Genomic DNA, 19,070 nt, shown 5'->3' with positions numbered 1-19,070 from the left:
CCCTTAAAACAGCAAATGTCCCATCTGAATTCTGCACACAGAGGCAGAGCAGTGTTAGGCCTGATATTTTGGAGAAAGAATATTAAGGCAGTTGATCAAAGAATTATCCTTAGGAGTTTATTCTTTCAGCTTCTGTAATGCAGCAAAATCATAAACACTTAGTACAAGTTCCTGCTTTCTCTGATATTTTTGGGTCTAATCCTCTTTTATCACTTCCTCTGCAATTTAAATACATTTCCTCTAATATCTCCTTGTACTGTAGAATTTTTTCCTGCTAGGGTGGATTCCAACTACCCCACTGGGAAGCTGGTCGCACTGCGTGTGCTCCCTGGGGCTTTCGGGGAATTGTGAAAACTACCTGGCCAAGAGGAGCCATGCAATTCCCAGCGCGTGAAATCTGCTGCAGCCATCCCCCAGAATCCTTTTCTTCTAACTGGAGAGATGTTTACATAAACAACAACTTAGTGTCTGTCTCTTTCTCATTTCTTGTACATGCCCTTGGAACCGTTCTCCGAATATTCCTTTTATCTCCCTTTAACCAACTGCTTTCCATTCGCTCTCTCGCCTTAGCCCTTTTTTGTTTTATTCAGAGGCTGCAGGAGTGTTACTTATAAATAGATGACAAAATATCTGATGGGCGCCTTCAAAAGAGCATAAAGCAAAACAAAACTGACTCTTCTCTTGGTGTTTATAAGCAGAGCTTCAATCCTGGAGATTTCAATCCTAGAAATGTTTCTCAGTTTGGAGCCCTGTCAGTCATGCCAGCCTGAGCCTGAAACCTCAACGCTTCCCAGCAGCACTCAGCTAGGTGAGACCCTGGCTGGATTTTACCCCTAGTTCTCCAGATTGAATAGGTCCGCCAAGATCAGCAGCCTCTATCGTCTGTTGGCTTTTGGCAGCCTGTATGAAATCAGCTGGTGGCTCCAGTGAGAGTCCGCTGCTGAGACGAAGGTATTTCCGACATGTCATTTGAAGTTCTAAGCAGCAACCAAAGAGCTGATCCCGTACGAGCACACGTCTGTTTAAAGTAGGGAAAACGCTGCTTTGGGTGTTTTTACGACTGGACAGAATCGCCACAGTGTGAAACGATGAAATATGAATAATGCTGCTCTCCTGGGCTGGGTCTACACAGCAGCTGGGAGGCCTCACTCCCCGCTTGGGTGGACATACGCACACCAGTCTGACTCAAGCGGGTGCCTAAAAATAGGAGTGTGGCCTCATGGCTAGGGCTGGCTGGCTGCGTCCGCACAGGGGCCAGGCAGGGTCGTGCCCGGGCAGTTAGCCCCTGCCGCCACCACAGCCACATGCTCTTCTTAACACGCTGGTTCAAGCCGAGCTGCCGGGCCTGCCTGAGCTAGGCCTCACCCCTGCCAGCGCTGTCTGGACGGAGCCTTTTCTGTTCAGCAGCCTGGGGGAGCCAAGCGTAGCAGCCGCCCAGTCAGCTCCTCCACTTGCCGAAGGACCCGGTTCTCTGGCTCCGTGAACAGCTTTACCGAAAGCAGCAGCCTGGACATGGGGCGGGAGTCGGGCTGGGCGGTGACACCCTCCCTGGAGCAATTGTATTTTTTCCAGTGACCGGAAATAATCTTGAACAGCACCACGGAGCTGAACCAGGCTGCCAGAAACCATCCCCTGGCCGCAGCACTCGGGGCGGCAGGACAGGGTACGGATCCAGCCCCGCACAGAGAAACCCCAGGGCGGCAAACGTCCGAACGGCACCGCCAGGCTGGAGAGGCAGCGCAGCCTCCCCATCCGGAGCCTGGTGCTGCGGGTCAGGGCAGCAGGGTCTCGGGCTCTTGCAGGCTCGTGTGTCGGTGAAGTGCGGGCCCGGCCCTGGGAGGTGTGCGGAGCCGGTGGGAGTTGAAGTCGCTCAGCACCTCGCAGGACTGGGCCCTGCGTTTGTAGCCAGCTGGGAGAGCGCTCGCCCCTTGCGTGCTGCCACGCTCTGCAGGGGCTGAAAGCAGGAGCGTGGCTTGGCTGGCGGCTGGAGAGGGGCAGTCACCACAGGCCCTGGTGGGCAGTGCCGCGGGGGAGGTGAATTCCGCATGGGCGGGTTATGTACCAGTTAGAAACCTGACAAGCGCTTGTGACGCAAGGTTGGAGATCGATTGGGAAGGGCCCCGAGCTCTGAACAGCTGGCCAGGGTCTCTGCATAGTGTGCCCAGCTCAATTCCTCCTCCAGCCAGTTTGACACAAGCACAAATAATTCACGCCCTCTTCCTCCTCAGCAGGGGGTCAGGGTCAGCCTCCCACCCGGTCCCGGCTGTGCTGCTGCTGGGCTGAGCACCATGGTGGCTCACGAGGCCGTTTTCCTTTTGAGCTTTGTATCCCGAGAGCCTTTGCCCTGGTGGTGACATGGCATTTGGGGGCAGTCGGTACCTCTGGGTCTTCTCCAGCCAGCGCTGCCCTGCGGGTCTCGTCTGTACCCAAGGAATGCTGTCTTGTCTCCCCCCACCACTGCAGGTTGAGCAATACCAAGAAACAAGCTGTTCACACTGTGATGGGCATTTGGATGGTGTCCTTCATCCTTTCCACCTTGCCAGCAGTCGGATGGCATGACACCACCGAGCGCTTCTACGCCAGGGACTGCCGCTTCATCGTCACCGAGATCGGCCTGGGCTTCGGCGTCTGCTTCCTGCTCCTCATCAGTGGCAGTGTGGCGATGGGCGTCGTCTGCACCAGCATCGCCCTCTTCCAGACCTTCTCCGTCCAAATGGGGCACAGCATCGACAGGAACAAGTTCAACGTACCTGCCATCGTGGTGGAGGACGCGCAGGGCAAACGGCGCTCATCCATCGACGGCTCTGAGCCCGTCAAGACCTCTCTGCAAATCACCTACCTGGTCACCGGGATCGTGTTCATTTATGATTTCCTGATGGGCTTTCCCATCCTGGTGAGTGATGGCTGGGGGGCAGGAGGGGTTGGATTAGTGACTTGTGCGCAAAGGGGGAAAGCTGCCCAGGCTGATACAACCCTGGACCGGCGGTTTCTGGCGTCCAGAGGGGGCATTTCAGGCAACGTTCGCGCAGGGTAAATGCTGCAGCACAGGCTTGTCCCTGGGGCACTTGCTGCTGGACTGTGGAAAGTTGCCATTCCAATCCCACAAGGGCATGGGGGTAGTTTGGGTGCTGGCTGCAGGTTTGGTGGTGCCATGGAAATCATGACTCGGTGTTCGTGCTCCCCAGGCATGGGGCTCTCTTGTTGCTACACTGGGACAGTGCCGCTGTTGGGGCTGTAGGATGTTTCGTTAACAAAGAATAATCAAGTGACCTGGGGTTTTCTGAAATGGCTGGGTACTGGAGCGAATTGGGCCGGGGAGGAAATTAATCAGACTCTCCCCTGCCACCCGCTCCTTGGTGTCCTGCCGCCGTTCCCAGAAATGCCGGGGCCAGAGCGCAAGGCCGTGCTCTGAGGACAAGCTGAGGAGGGGTTCTCTCCCTGCCTGTGTGGAAGGGGAGCTCTGTTGCCTCTGGGGGATTGTAGCCCTCATCCCCTGGCCTAGGGCTGTAATAGCTCCTGGCCTAGAGCCGCTCTGTGCTGTGGAAACCACTACCCACACCCGCAGGTCCGCAGGGCCTTGGCCCTGGCCTCTAGCAGATCCCCCGAGAGCTGTGGGTTCTGGGGCAATGGGGCAAACCCCACACCCTCAAGAGAGGGGCCTGGGGATGCTGCTTGAGGGGAACCTCACTGAATGTCCTGCCTCCCGGGCAGGTTTCTCCACATGAGGAATTCCATGATAAGGTCCCACGTATTCTACCAGCGGTGCGAGTGCAGACAGCCAGGCTCCCTGAGGAAGCTCTGGGTCCCCACTCAGTACCAGTGTCTGCACCATTGCTAGGGAGCCAGGATCCTGCAGCTCTTTCCTGGGCACGGGTTTCACTCCTGCTCTGTGTGACCACACATTGCTCCCGCAGCTCTCCGCCTGCTAGGACCCGGACCTGCGAAACTGGCCTCTGAATCGCATGTGTGAGATCAGCAAGGAAGCAGCTTCACGCAGCAGTGGAGGGAGAGGGGGAGGCTGTGGGATTCGTGCCTTGAACTTTGGCACTTTTCTGGAGTTCTCTGATTCAGAGTTTCCACTGCTAATAAATCACAGGGAGTCTGCAGGGCTGTGTGGGACGGAGGGAGCGCTGGGCCTGGAGCGAGTGACATCCCACGTTGTCAGGGCGGTCGAGCGGGGTTGGTGCAGAGACAGCAGGACCGATGTGCACGCCCGGAACCAAATGGGCTGGGCGCACAGTGAGGAGGAATGTAGCCAGAGCCAGAATATGTGATGAATTGAAAGGCTAATAAATGGCAAAGATGGTTTAATGCAGAATAATGATGTCTTTGAAGTGCCTTTCTCATACACTCCTGCCTGCGTAATAGAAGCGGAGGGACAGAGGGAAGGCAGTGTGTTGGGAGCGATTGATGAGGAGCTGGGAATTAAAGATCAACCTTAATGAAGAGAGGAGCTGGGACGCTGGCAAGTCTGATCCTGCAGCCTGAGCATTGTCGAATCTGCTCAGCACAGAGAGTTACTGAGGCAGGAGCCAAGTGCATAGTGCAGCTGCCCCATCTGCTTGTGGGGGGGTTGGGGAGCCTTGTGGGGGGGGCAGGGTGGGATGAGTTTGTGGTTAAGACACTGGGCTGGACCTCTGGGGAATGTGGTTCAGTTCCCAACTCTGCCACTGCCTCCCTGCCTGACCTTGGGCAAGTCTCTCTCTGCCTGCATTCCCATTGGCAGCATGGGGCAGTAGCAGTGCCCAGCTTTGTGGGGTGGGGGGAGGGATGCCAGTGAGGGACCCACAAACCACGGTGGTGGGGAGGGCACGTGAGTACATCGATAGGGAGGAGTGCAGATGAATTCCTGCAGCTTTAGGGCAAGGAAAGCGAGGCCCCAGAAGGGAGCAGAAGCAATGTGAGGCCTCAGATTGGTCCTGCCCCAGCACTTCCCATGTTTGGCTTGTGATGGAGAATGGAGGCGAGTGGGTCCCGTGCCATGGGGCGTGCCAGCCCCTCCTCTCCATCACAAGAGGGGGCTGTGAGCACAGGACTGGAGTCAGGGATGGCTGCTGGCTCCTGGCATCTGGAGTTAGCCAGAGAAAGGGGCGTGGAACTGAGAACAGTCTGGGCAAGTGCCCGCGATGCTTTAGTCTGTGGCTGTCATGTATAGTGGGGATGGGAATCCTGTGGCTTTTAAGATTATGCTGGACATGCGGCAGGCCCAGTGTTGACGTCCCGCAGCTGGGGGTGATAAGTGTCTGTATTTACTGCATGGGAAGCAGCCTATGAAATGGCCAGCAGAGGCGAGTGATGCAGATTTCCCTGCTTCGGCTGTCCCATTTATGCATTTGGTTCTTTTGGTAGCTGGTGCAGCTCCTCTAAGCAGGACTCTGTGTGTATCTTTGGCTTCTCTGGGAGTGGCCGCTCTGGGGAGAGAAGGGAGAAGCATTGGCAGGACCCGTGTAAGGCGAGAATACGGGCACGTGCATTGCAGTGGATGGAGAGCTGCTGCGGGGAAGCTGCTCTGTGAGGCCTTTTGCTAAAGCCCTTTGAAAAGGCCCGGCCTTGTGCAGGCAAAACACGACAGAGACGTGTGGCCTGGCTGAGGTTTCGTTCCCTGAGCTGCCAGCTCCTTCGCACCTTGCCAGCAAATAATACCCGCTCTCGGAAGCCATGAGTCAGTAATTGGGGGCCCCTGTGGAGAGTGTGACTGCATGCCACCCTGGAGATGTTGCCCCAGGTGGGCGCTGGGGTGCAGTTCACCCTGGTGGGGCAGAGCTTTGCAGCCTGCTAATAACATGCCAGTGCTCCTGAGAACCCTGGTGTGCTGGCCTTGAGGGCTATTAATAAATGACGAGCTAAATCTGTGGAGGGTAATTTGCCTTTCCAGGCCCATAGCCCCCCCGTGCTGTAGGAGCCCCTGCGTTTGTGCTATTGAGAAAGCAGCCAGATGGTAGTGGGCTAAGAGGGGGCCTAGGAGCCAGAAACCGCAGAGCTCCATCTCTCCCAGCTTCCATGGCCCCTGCCACCTTAGTACCAGAATCCCTTATCCCCACTCTGCCACTGACTGAATCTGTGTCCTTAGGCAAGTCCCTTAATCTGCCAGGGACACAGAGGCTGGCTTCATGAAGTGAAGCACCCCATCAGGGTTGGAGGACTCGTGGAGGAGAAGCAGGGATTCCTCATTTACAGACATTCTTCTCGCCTGGCTCAGTGGGTGGGCAGGGCAATGCTAGCCCTTCTGAGTCCCTCTGCCCGTTTCTCTGGCACTCACCTTCCCTGCCTGTCCCTACGCTCCCATTGCTCCTCTCGCCGGAGAGACGAGGGGCCACGTTCGGCTCTCAGTGGCGCTGGTGTGACTCTGGAGCTGCACGGCTGATGTCCTATCGTTGTGAGCTATGTACAGTTAACGCACAGTGGGGCGGGGGCAGTCGGAGGGGGGGTGGGAGACTGGCAGGCCAGGGTAGGTGTCGTTGGTAGGCTGTGCTTACAGGCAGCCAGGGGGATCCAGTGCTTTTCTGCACCGCCAGTCACTAATTCAGCAACCTGAAATTATATTTCATGCTTCATTAGATGCCTACTTTGAATGCAGCAAGTTTATTGTTCCTGCTTTAAATCTGGCCTGATTCCACTGGGGGTTGGCACCTTTTTGTGTATGGTTTTTCTTTTCTCTCTCTCTTTCCACCTGTCACCAGCAGGATCATCGCCCTGTGCTGCCCCATTCATCCTCCCACTGCTGCACCTGCCCCTTCAGGTGCATCTGCAGCTTGTACCTCGGGAACTGGCTGGGCACCGCCCGCCCTGTGTGGCTAATGCGGGGACAGTTCTGTAGCCAGGACTGCTGTTAGGGCACGGCAGGCTCCTTTTGTGCCTGAAGGTCCAGGGCGGGGCCCCTCTCCCCGTCTTCCGAGGCCCTCTGCACCTCGTGAGATGTGTGCCCCAGACAGTCGGTCCTCTCGCTAAGCCACCCGCCCCTCAGCAGGGCAACGCCCTGGTGAAGCGGCAGGCTGTTTGCCGAGCCGAGAGACCGGAACGTTTCCCAGGGCCGCCCTGCACCAGCCCCTCCTAAATATAGCCTCTTGTGGCTGAGGGGAGCTGCCCTCTGGCCTCCAAAGTCAGTGACTCGTTCCTGGAGAGCTGCTGCTTCTCTTTGGACTACCCACCCCACAGCCTATCCCTGGCCGGGGTGGATCAGTCCAAAAGACAAGGCAGTACAGGCCAGCTTTTCCCCCCCGGGCAAGGGGAGGGTGCTCCCTGGAGAGGCAAGGAACTTGGGAAGAGGGACAGAAACCGGGATTTAAACGGTGCGTGTAAGGGAGGGGCGGGGGGAGAGTGCGAGTGAGGAGCGGATTTTATTTAGAAGGTGCTAAAGATGACCCCGGGCTCCGAGAGCATGTGACTGTTGGAGCTGATGGCTGGGATTTTTAAATAGCTCAGTGCTGACAGGATTCTTACTTAAAATTCTGCTCTGGAAAAAGCCTCAGCAGAGCAGAATTTGTCTTGGGCTGAAAGTCCCCGGAGATGTGCAGGAGGTGAGGCGTGGGGGACAGGCAGCGTTGTGTGCCCTGTGCTCTGCTGGAGCGGCTGGGCCAGGCATGCCCCAGGTGCGCGGGGGCGCATGGTGGGGAGGAGATGTGCCAATGAGAGGAGCAGATAAAAAGGACTCCTTGTTCTTTTGAAGTGTTCGCTGTCGAAATGTGTCAGACCCTAAGGGGGGAACGTTCTCTGCTGGAATTTACATAATAAACACTGCGAAAAGGAGGAAAGAGATGCACGTTTCCTCTCCCATGTTCCCACTGTGATGAGGGGCTGCTCCTGGTGCCTGCAGGAGCATGTTCTGGTCTCCCATGCCGGAGGCCCGGGGTCAGATGCCCATGCGGCTGCGTCTGGCTGTGGAGCAGCATCCAGCGGCTTCCCCCAGAGCCCTGGCCGGCCCTGCTGGCTAGTGCAGACTCCTGAGGAGCTGGCTTGAGCAGCTGGTAAGCGGGGCCCCCCTGGATGTGGGAGAGCTCCTGGTGCAGCGCACTCTTCAGGAGCCATTGCACTCGTGTCTAGGCTCTGAGCTCCAATTCAAGGACAGCACCATGGAGCCTCTGGCGGCCCAGTTACACTGTAGTGTCGATGCCCGTGCCAGGGAGTCAGTGCTCCTGGTGCAGGAATGCCACTTCCCCGAACGAGGTTCTTGTCTGTCAACATAGCGACCGTGACGCTGGTGATTGTCTGTCCTTCACACCCTGACCAGCAAAGCCGTGCGGGCACCTGCTAAGTGCAGCCCAAGCCTTCGGGGCTGGTCTGCGCTGGGAAATGGCATCAAGAGAGAATCCGTGGTAACGAACACGCGGTTAGCGCCGAGCTCCATGTCGGCGCAGCTGGTGTGTTCGACGCCACGTCCGCCGGCCGTGCTTCCCCTAGCTAACAGGATGCCACAGTGACGCCCTGAGACCAGCTTTTCTCCGGGTGCCGTGTGGGCACACGTCCCTGGGCGGTGCCCCGGGGAAGCTGCACTACTGAAAGGTAACGCAAGGACAGCTCTGGACGTGGGTGAGCTCAGGCCAAGCTGGGTGTGAGGCTGGGCAGCGCAAGCTCCCGCCACGTGCTTCAGCCCAGCACTAGAGGTGCCATGTGGGGGCTGGGAAAGCACTGGGCCTCTCTGCTGAGCCTGCCAGCCGGGGAGCCAGCTGTGCTCTCCCAGGCTGCCGACAAGCTGGGGCAGCTTCCTGTGAACGGCTGCGGGTGAACGGCGCTGTCTCCTCCCCCTTACCTTGTGGTCAGTGGCTGGAGGGGGACCGGCTGGTGGCTTCTTTCTTTCCAAGTGCACAGGTGCCCCATCACCCTCCTAACTGGGCCCCTCATCATCAGCCTCTTCAGAGAGGCCAGGGACGGAGTGGCCTGCAGGCAGCAGAGACCCACTGTATTGCTGATGAACGTTTATATTGTGGCAGCCGCTAGAGTGGGTGAGCACCATTCGCTGTGCAGAGGGCAAGTGCTGCTGGCTGCTTCAGAAGACGCTCTGATGAAGTTAGTGGAGGTGACACATGACTACGGCGAAGAATCGGGTCTGGAGTTGAATATGGACAAGACAAAAACTAGCACGGTGCACAAAGAACCTGGGAAACATGCAAGGTTCCAGTGAATGAAGCCGCCATGCAGCAAGTGAGAAATTATTGCTGTTTAGGAAGCATCGTTACAGAAGATGAACAATCAGATACTGAAGTCAGCACCAGAATAGCAAAACCAGAAGAGATTCTGGAAGCATAACAGTCTGATGAGATGGGATATACATCTGAAGACTTATTCTCTTAAAACGTACAGTTGGTCTGTGTTAAACTTTGGCTGTGAAACTTGGACATTCAAACAATCAGTAATTAAAAATAAACCCAATCCTTTGAATTATGGTGGTATAGAATAATTCTGAAGATATCCTGGCTAGACTGTAACCAATGAGGAAGTATTAGAGATGGTGGGTGTCACCATCCAGGGCAACTGCACCTGGATATTCCCTTAGCAATCCAACATGGGCACCCGCTCTCAGACTTCCGCCTCCCCAGCTGTTGCCCTTCTGGGCAGAGACCTATGCCCTTCTCCCTCCTGACTGGGATGTTTCCATGCTGCACAGTTCCCTGCCTACTCTGTGTAATTCTCAGCACAGACAAGGTGGGCCAAGGACACCTGCTCACTTTCTCTTCTGAGACAGTTAACAGGTGTAACTGCGACAGTTATATGGTAGCACACAGCACTCCCCATGAGGCCTGCTTTATTCTTAAGGTAAAAAGCATTACAGAGAAAGCATATTAAAGACAATAAGAGAACCTGCATGCATACAAATAATCTTACCAGGGTTCATCCCAACCCTAACTTGGATTCTGGCAGGAGCTGTCCGTCAGCACCCCACCCCTGGGTTTCCTTGTGGCCACAAGGTCAACACAGCCTCAGCTCAGAACTAGCCCCCAGTCCTTCCACCCCTACCCTAAGGATTGGGGCCTTGTCCATTGGCTGGATCAGGGAGAAGGCTCTGAGCTAGTTTCAAACCAGGATATTTATCTAAGAACCCTTTCTTCCCTGGAGAATACAGTTTGAGCTAGTACCTACATCTCCCTGGAAGGGGGGCTTCCAGGGGTTGATAATGGAGGCAGTACATTAGCATTTCCCTCCCTGCTAGAGAGGGTACATTCAATGCCACAATAACACATACACACCTGCATTTTTAATACAATATACCCAAAGATATTAACTCTAGTTCAATAAGATTTATCTTAATTCCATAAGGTTCGTTCAGGATACTGCAGGGTATTGTCAGCAGCACTGGAACTCAGCAGATGCTAGTAAGCGATCTTACGAAAACAAAGATTGGATTTGCAGGGCACATTGCAAAAGGTTCAGCGGACACCGCATGTTTACGGGCACTGAAAAGGGAAGCTAATGGTGAACAGGAGGCAGAAAAGACGATCTTGGATGGATGGTGTGGTATCCTGGGTGGACTATTCATCCACAGAGATTAGCAGAGGATTTGAGCTACCGTGGTTGCAAATCTCCAGGAATGGAGATGCCACCTAGGAAGACGTAATACCTAGAGATCATGGTCAGGGCCCATTGTGCTGGGTGCCATACAGACAGATCCAACTGCAGATCACTCCCAGTCTTCAGGGCATGTTACTCCTAGCCCCGCTGAGGCATGTTGGGGTGTGAGTGTGGAATTTGCACAGCTGTGGCCTGTGCTCTTTCTGCCCTGGGGACCGATACACCTGGTACAAATAGGCGGCAGTGTCCAAAACTGTCGATCGGGCACCTCTGACGAGCACGAAACTGATTTTTATGTAAGCGAAGTTAAAAATGCAAATGCTGCCCTGGTGAGCAAGCCAGCCTCCCCTCCTCCAGCATGAATTTGCTCTTGCCTTGCAGCCCATTCGTGATGTTACTTGAAGCAGGATTTAACAAACAGTGAGGATGCTGATACTCCATGCCAGGCGATGTTAAGCAATTTATAAAGATCAGATTAAGTTAATATGAATTTGACTTACACCATTATGCTAATGATCCATTAATTAACAGGGGGAAGCACTATAGTTGGTCTTGATTAATATGAATCAGTTTGCATATTCTGGCTGTATTTTTCTTTTCCAAATTCTGAAACATTCATAACTGGGTGGTTTGTGCTACAGGGCTGGCCGGCCGTGGTTGCGTGCAGCTCATTGGCTCTGGAACTGGCAGTAGACACGCCAGCCCACTGGGAAAATGGCCTCTACATGCTGCAGCGGGGTTGTTTTAATTTAATAAACCTTTTGTTTCAGCAGCAACACGTTAATAACTCCTAACCCCAGCAGTACAGACTTGCTGTCTGCCATCTGGAATCCAGTGTGGGGAAAGCTCAGAGAGGTAGATGGGAGGCAGGCGACACTTTTGACATGCAAAAAGTCATTCCAGCCTTGCAGGGTGGGCGTAGATGAATGGGCTCTTTCATGCCCCGATTCAGGAAAGTGCTTAAGCGCGTGCTTAACTTGACCATGCACCTAGGGTTTTTTCTGGATAGACAAGTGAGGGCTTCAGTGAGCTTGCGGGATTCAGACCAAATCGCTGTGTATCCAGCCTAGCAAGGGTGCTGTGAACATCCCCTCTCCCCATAGCCAGGAGGCTCCAAGTGCATTGAGCAAGTTCACATAGAGAGGAGACAGCCGAATGTTTGCATTCACTTGCAGGCTGGTGTTAGCTGCCATCTCCAAGATGCTACAAAGTGCTCTGGAGCAGCTAATGAGTGGGAGGGGGCAGTCCCATGAAGAGAGACCTTGGTGGAATAATCATGATTTCCCATGTAAGATTTTGGACCGTTGATGAGAATGACACCAACTTGGGGCACTGCCTATGACCTATGGGCCCCATGTCCTTTCCAGCAGATGGGGGGAGAGCATGGAGCCGTTTGCCAGAGTAGGAAACCTAGAAAGCATTTCAGTTTGCCTCGCTTGTATGGATTTGGAGATTGGAGGTGGGGGGCGGGATTTGCACAGTTATCAGGCAATCAGCACCTCTGACCCTCCTCAGCTCGTGGAGTGCCCCTGCCCCCAGCCTCGAGGCATCACCTGGCTTGGGCGGAATCACGTGGTTTTGCCATTCGCAGACTGGGCCCTGCCTGGCATTCCCTTGGTACTAACCAGGCTTGCCTCGGCAGATCTGACTTGGGTCGTATCCTGCAGTCTGTTCCCTCCCGGGTGATGACAGCGATAACCGGTGAACTGACCCCCTCCTTAAGGCAAAGTATAATTTACTAGAACAAAAGCATGTCAGAGAAAACAGGTCTTAAAAGCAATAAACCAACCTCTGCGCATATCTGCCTCTCCCTGAGGCTTACCCTTCCCTGGGTCTGGAAAGGCCAATCTCCCAGGGAGGGCTGACAGCTTGTCTTCCTGTTAGAACTCATTGACCCATCTTCTCCAGAGAAGAGCTTTTTAACTCTTTACTGTCCTTTGCTCTCTAGTTCCCAGCCTGGCAAGCCAGCTGTGCCCTTCGGCCTGGAAGTAGGCCATTGCCTTGTAACTGCCACCCACAGTGCTTGAAGAAAAGGAGGACTTGTGGCACCTTAGAGACTAACCAATTTATTTGAGCATGAGCTTTCGTGAGCTACAGCTCACTTCATCAGATGTTTACCGTGGAAACTGCAGCAGACTTTATATACACACAGAAATCATGAAACAATACCTCCTCCCACCCCACTGTCCTGCTGGTAATAGCTTATCTAAAGTGATCAACAGGTGGGCCATTTCCAGCACAAATCCAGGTTTTCTCACCCTCCACCCCCCCACACAAATTCACTCTCCTGCTGGTGCTAGCCCATCCAAAGTGACAACTCTTTACATAATCAAGTCGGGCTATTTCCTGCATAGATCAAGGTTTTCTCACATCCCCCCCACCCCCATACACACACAAACTCACTCTCCTGCTGGTAATAGCTCATCTAAACTGACCATTCTCCAGGTTTAAATCCAAGTTAAACCAGAACATCTGGGGGGGGGGGGGTAGGAAAAAACAAGAGGAAACAGGCTACCTTGCATAATGACTTAGCCACTCCCAGTCTCTATTTAAGCCTAAATTAATAGTATCCAATTTGCAAATGAATTCCAATTCAGCAGTTTCTCGCTGGAGTCTGGATTTGAAGTTTTTTTGTTTTAAGATAGCGACCTTCATGTCTGTGATTGCGTGACCAGAGAGATTGAAGTGTTCTCCGACTGGTTTATGAATGTTATAATTCTTGACATCTGATTTGTGTCCATTTATTCTTTTACGTAGAGACTGTCCAGTTTGACCAATGTACATGGCAGAGGGGCATTGCTGGCACATGATGGCATAGATCACATTGGTGGATGTGCAGGTGAACGAGCCTCTGATAGTGTGGCTGATGTTATTAGGCCCTGTGATGGTGTCCCCTGAATAGATATGTGGGCACAATTGGCAACGGGCTTTGTTGCAAGGATAAGTTCCTGGGTTAGTGGTTCTGTTGTGTGGTATGTGGTTGTTGGTGAGTATTTGCTTCAGGTTGCGGGGCTGTCTGTAGGCAAGGACTGGCCTGTCTCCCAAGACTTGTGAGAGTGTTGGGTCATCCTTTAGGATAGGTTGTAGATCCTTAATAATGCGTTGGAGGGGTTTTAGTTGGGGGCTGAAGGTGACGGCTAGTGGCGTTCTGTTATTTTCTTTGTTAGGCCTGTCCTGTAGTAGGTAACTTCTGGGAACTCTTCTGGCTCTATCAATCTGTTTCTTTACTTCTGTAGGTGGGTATTGTAGTTGTAAGAAAGCTTGACAGAGATCTTGTAGGTGTTTGTCTCTGTCTGAGGGGTTGGAGCAAATGCGGTTGTATCGCAGAGCTTGGCTGTAGACGATGGATCGTGTGGTGTGGTCAGGGTGAAAGCTGGAGGCATGCAGGTAGGAATAGCGGTCAGTAGGTTTACGGTATAGGGTGGTGTTTATGTGGCCATTGTTTATTAGCACTGTAGTGTCCAGGAAGTGGATCTCTTGTGTGGACTGGACCAGGCTGAGGTTGGTGGTGGGATGGAAATTGTTGAAATCATGGTGGAATTCCTCAAGGGCTTCTTTTCCATGGGTCCAGATGATGAAGATGTCATCAATATAGCGCAAGTAGAGTAGGGGCTTTAGGGGACGAGAGCTGAGGAAGCGTTGTTCTAAATCAGCCATAAAAATGTTGGCATACTGTGGGGCCATGCGGGTACCCATAGCAGTGCCGCTGATCTGAAGGTATACATTGTCCCCAAATGTGAAATAGTTATGGGTAAGGACAAAGTCACAAAGTTCAGCCACCAGGTTAGCCGTGACATTATCGGGGATAGTGTTCTTGACGGCTTGTAGTCCATCTTTGTGTGGAATGTTGGTGTAGAGGGCTTCTACATCCATAGTAGCCAGGATGGTGTTATCAGGAAGATCACCGATGGATTGAAGTTTCCTCAGGAAGTCAGTGGTGTCTCGAAGGTAGCTGGGAGTGCTGGTAGCGTAGGGCCTGAGGAGGGAGTCTACATAGCCAGACAATCCTGCTGTCAGGGTGCCAATGCCTGAGATGATGGGGCGCCCAGGATTTCCAGGTTTATGGATCTTGGGTAGTAGATAGAATATCCCAGGTCGGGGTTCCAGGGGTGTGTCTGTGCGGATTTGATCTTGTGCTTTTTCAGGAAGTTTCTTGAGCAAATGCTGTAGTTGCTTTTGGTAACTCTCAGTGGGATCATAGGGTAATGGCTTGTAGAAACTCGTGTTGGAGAGCTGCCGAGCAGCCTCTTGTTCATATTCCGACCTATTCATGATGACAACAGCACCTCCTTTGTCAGCCTTTTTGATTATGATGTCAGAGTTGTTTCTGAGGCTGTGGATGGCATTGCGTTCCGCATGGCTGAGGTTATGGGGCAAGTGATGCTGCTTTTCCACAATTTCAGCCCGTGCACGTCGGCGGAAGCACTCTATGTAGAAGTCCAGTCTGCTGTTTCGACCTTCAGGAGGAGTCCATCTAGAATCCCTCTTTCTGTAGTGTTGGCAGGGAGACCTCTGTGGATTAGTATGTTGTTCAGAGGTATTTTGGAAATATTCCTTGAGACGGAGACGTCGAAAATAGGATTCTAGGTCACCACAGAACTGTATCATGTTCGTGGGGGTGGAGGGGCAGAAGGAGAGTCCCCGAGATAGAACAGCTGCTTCTGCTGGGCTGAGAGTATAGTTGGATAGGTTAACAATATTGCTAGGTGGGGTGAGGGAACCATTGCTGTGGCCCCTTGTAGCATGTAGTAGTTTAGAAAGTTTAGTGTCTTTTTTCTTTTGTAGAGAAGCAAAGTGTGCGTTGTAAATGGCTTGTCTAGTTTTAGTAAAATCCAGCCACGAGGAAGTTTGTGTGGAAGGTTGGTTCTTTATGAGAGTATCCATTTTTGAGAGCTCATTCTTAATCTTTCCCTGTTTGCTGTAGAGGATCTTGATCAGGTGATTCCGCAGTTTCTTTGAGAGCGTGAGGCACAAGCTGTCAGCATAGTCTGTGTGGTATGTAGATTGTAATGGATTTTTGACCTTCAGTCCTTTTGGTACGATGTCCATCTGTTTGCATTTGGAAAGGAAGATGATGTCTGTCTGTATCTGTACAAGTTTCTTCATGCAGTTGATAGATTTCCACTCCATACGGCTAAATGCAGTGCCTTGCATAATGACAGGTTTCAGAGGAACAGCCGTGTTAGTCTGTTAGTCAGTGCTTGGTGGGAGGTTGCTTATCCGGGGAGAATATGTGCTTGCGTTTCTGTTTGTTCTTCTTCTTAAGCTAGATCAACACATTCATACAGGAAATTCTTATTGTCCAGTACAGAAGAACTTCCCCTCGCTGACTTGGTCACACTCACTGTTCATAAACCTGGTACATCTCCGTACCCTTATTGTTACACAGCAGCTCCTTCGGCATTAATAATTTTATTGCATCTTTGCTGCAGTTTGCATGAAGTGCGCTTAGCAGAGTCAGTGTACTGAACCCCGAGCGTGTGCTTGCTCTGAACGTAACCCTTGTTTTCCGCTTCTAAAAGCCACTGAAATGCTCTGCCTTTGGGAGCGAGGGGGAAAGATTGAATAATTGCTACGTTTGGGCATTAAAACAGGAAAAATACTCTCTGCGGGAGGGTGTTTGCTGTGCAGGGCTTGGGTCGCAGGCTGAGAACCAGCACGTGCATTTTTTAGGATCGCCAGGGCCCTGACAATGTGCCCTCTTTTAATCTAATTTTTACTGTCCCAAGAAGCCGACAGAGTGTTCGAAGTTCTGTCCAGAGTCCGCAGTCTTCTCTCCAAATTCTGCAGGAGCAGGGAGCTGCCTAATAGCCAGCACGTGTGTCAAGCTGGATTAGCAGTGCTTGGCTGAAACTGGGCAAGAGTTGTCAGTTCTGGTCTTGCTCTGCTGGAGGCGGAAGGGTGTCCCATGGGATAGGAGAGGAGGGTGTCGTCGGCAGCCCCACTGTCAGGGCGGGTGATCTGACTGGAGCTGGCCTGTGTCATTTTCTTGTCAATCTTGTGTCTGGGAAAGCACAGCCAAGTGCTTTATATTTTGCAGACTGAGCTCCCAGACACTGAGAAAACTGGCTGCATGTGAGCCCGGAGCATGGTGTTTGAGTCCGTCCGTACAGCTCTGGGTCAGAAGGATGGTCTTGACTGTGTCTGCACATCACTGAAGGGAGGTCCCTGCCCTGCTGCCGGCAGAGTGGCTGCGTGAGCTGCCTGCTTTCTGGCGTGTGGTGCCCTCGTAAAGGTCGGGGTGGCTGCCGTTAATTCTGGCTGGAGGAGGCAGGTGTGTTAAGAGGGGATGTGGTTCTGCAGCCAGCCTCCTCCCTATGCCAGGGTGAGTGGTTGGGGGCGCCGTGCCTGCAAAAGGCTGTTTGAACTTGTGTGGCTGATGGGGAGTCCCTCGTGTATGACTTTTGTGTAATCGTCGTTCGATAACAGGAGCCGCAGAGAGACCAGCATGGCATTTCAGCTGCTCAGCAGTGGTTTGATTGGCTGATGAGTGTGGGGGGTGGAGAGGGAGGTTGCTACCAGCAGACTGATGCTGCAAAGCTTGTACAGGAGTTCCTCTGGGTAAACACAAAACCACCCCAGTAAGTATCATGGAGCTTAGTACGATGCAAAGCCTCCTCGGTCTCACCTGTCTGCCTGATCCTCCGCAATGCTGCATGTGCACAGCTCCATTGCCTTCAGCTGGAGTTGGGGGGCTGAGCCCCCATGGAAACCAGGCTCTCGGATGAGGAGAAGTCTGCCTTTCTCCTCACTCTCTCCACTCAAGGAGGATTTAGCAGGGGCTTTGCACCTGGACACACACTGCTTCCCTCTGACCAGGCAGGGATGGTGAAATCCCACATTGACGGGATGGAGCAGTGGCTAATGCCCGTGAATCTGTGTGTGGGGAGCTTGAGAACGATCGAGGGAGCTCTGGTGCTTGGGAAGCAAGGGAGAGGGAAACTCCTGCATGAGTGACTCAGAACTGAACTGAACTTTAAAGACCCTGGAAGCAAATGTTGGAGAAAGGGCAGATGCTTGTTTGCCTGCATTGCGGCTGATGGCAGCAGGGTCGCTGCCCTCTAACCTCTGCCAGCTGCAGCCCTGGTCAGTGCTGCTCTCGGCGAGCCTGGTATTGCTGGAGGTAGCTGGGGGGGGCTGCGCCACTGTCCCGCGTGAATTACGCTGGGGACGCTGAGCTACTAGCGCAAGGTGTGAAAGACTCTCCTGCTCCGTTCGCATGCAAGCCGCTATCTCGGAGCCCGCTGCGCTGGCGGGGGCTGGGAATCTCCCCTGGGGCACATCTCCCACTGCTCCTGTTCACCATAGTTCTTGTCCCTTCTGGGTTCTCTGGACCCTGCTGCTTGTTCCCTTCATCCTCCTGATGACCTCATAAGCCTTCTCCTGAGACTAGCGATGATGTCACAAGTGGGATGGTGACATCAGGGCAGTGCCCCTGCATCAAGCAACGTGTGTGCCAAGGGGGGTCTGGAAACTGGGCCCAAGCTGAGGCAGCTGCAGACAGAGGCTTTGTTCTCTGAGGGGCGCTGCAGGCTTGGAACTGAGTGTGCCCCACTTGGCAAGGCTGCTCTGGGCTTTGGGATCTCGTATGGATTTGACAGGAGCAGGTTGCCAGGTGCCTGGAGGCTTTCACAGGTTGCTGAGCAAAGCTGAGAAGGCCGGTTAGCAGGGCCCCTCTTCCAGACTCACCCCACCCCAAGCGGTGGTTACCCAGTTGGATCAGGTGCACGAAGGCCTGTTTCGGTGTTAACAGAGATGCTGAGCGCTCAGGAGTGTCCCGGCACCAGACAGTGGCTGATGCAGAGAGTGACGGAGAATGCCGGCTGGACCGTGACGCTCCCTGAGCAAGGCCCTGATGTGGCAGCTGTAAGAACCGCCCTCCAAACGCAACACCCAGCAGTGCAGGCCGGGCCTTCAGAGCAGCTGTGTGTGCTGGGTACCGGGGCCTCCCAGGTGTCCCTGCCCTCCGCTTCCTGGAGAAGGGAAGACAGGGTTGGGATGCTCGGCTTGAATGCTGAGGACTTGCCCAACCCTATGGAGGCTTCTGGGTTGCGGGGCTGTGTAGGGCTCCATTTGGAGCCTGCCCAGAGCAGTTATCCGCCAGCCCAGGGACCAGGAGCTGGGTCTGCTGAAAAGCAGTGCCTAGGGCTAGCCCCGGGCCAGATCTCCACAGCATTCTGCCAGCCAGCCGGCCTGGGGCTCCAACCTGGGCCGCTTTTTGTGCAGAGCACAGCACTAACCTCTGCGTCCCACACAGGCCCTGAGTCGATGGGACAGGCCAGTCTGGGGGCCGTGCTGAGTAACTAACGCACTGGGGTTTTGATGTCCCAGGTGGTGAGCTTTGCCAGCCTGAAGTCTGACGTGTCCTACAACTGGATGGTGGTGTGTGTTCTCTGGTGCTCGGTCATCCAGTCCCTGCTCCTTCCCCTCTTCCTCTGGGCCTGTGATCGCTACCGAGCAGACGTACGATCCATCTGGGAGAAGTGCGTGGCCATCATGTCCAACGACGACGCAGATGAAGGTGAGAGCGAGCATGTGCTGATACGTGATGCATGCCCTGGGTAGCT

At 53.7% G+C, this 19,070-nt stretch overlaps 1 protein-coding gene across 2 annotated transcripts in view; it reads left to right on the top strand.

The window, feature by feature from the left end:
• GPR153 (G protein-coupled receptor 153) overlaps nt 1–19,070 on the top strand; it is a 48,638-nt gene that overhangs the window by 18,972 nt on the left and 10,596 nt on the right. For both annotated transcript variants that reach the window (XR_012155513.1, XM_073316249.2), the window contains exons 3-4: nt 2,464–2,893; nt 18,835–19,024. Coding sequence is in view for 1 of the 2 variants with exons in the window: in XM_073316249.2 (XP_073172350.1) it covers nt 2,464–2,893; nt 18,835–19,024 (620 nt within the window). In the remaining variant the exon portion in view is untranslated. The remainder of the gene's footprint in view (nt 1–2,463; nt 2,894–18,834; nt 19,025–19,070) is intronic.

The sequence above is a fragment of the Lepidochelys kempii genome, chromosome 18, assembly GCF_965140285.1.
Source record: "Lepidochelys kempii isolate rLepKem1 chromosome 18, rLepKem1.hap1, whole genome shotgun sequence".
In the NCBI taxonomy this organism is placed as follows: domain Eukaryota; kingdom Metazoa; phylum Chordata; order Testudines; family Cheloniidae; genus Lepidochelys; species Lepidochelys kempii.
This window is presented reverse-complemented; position numbering and strand designations above follow the sequence as displayed.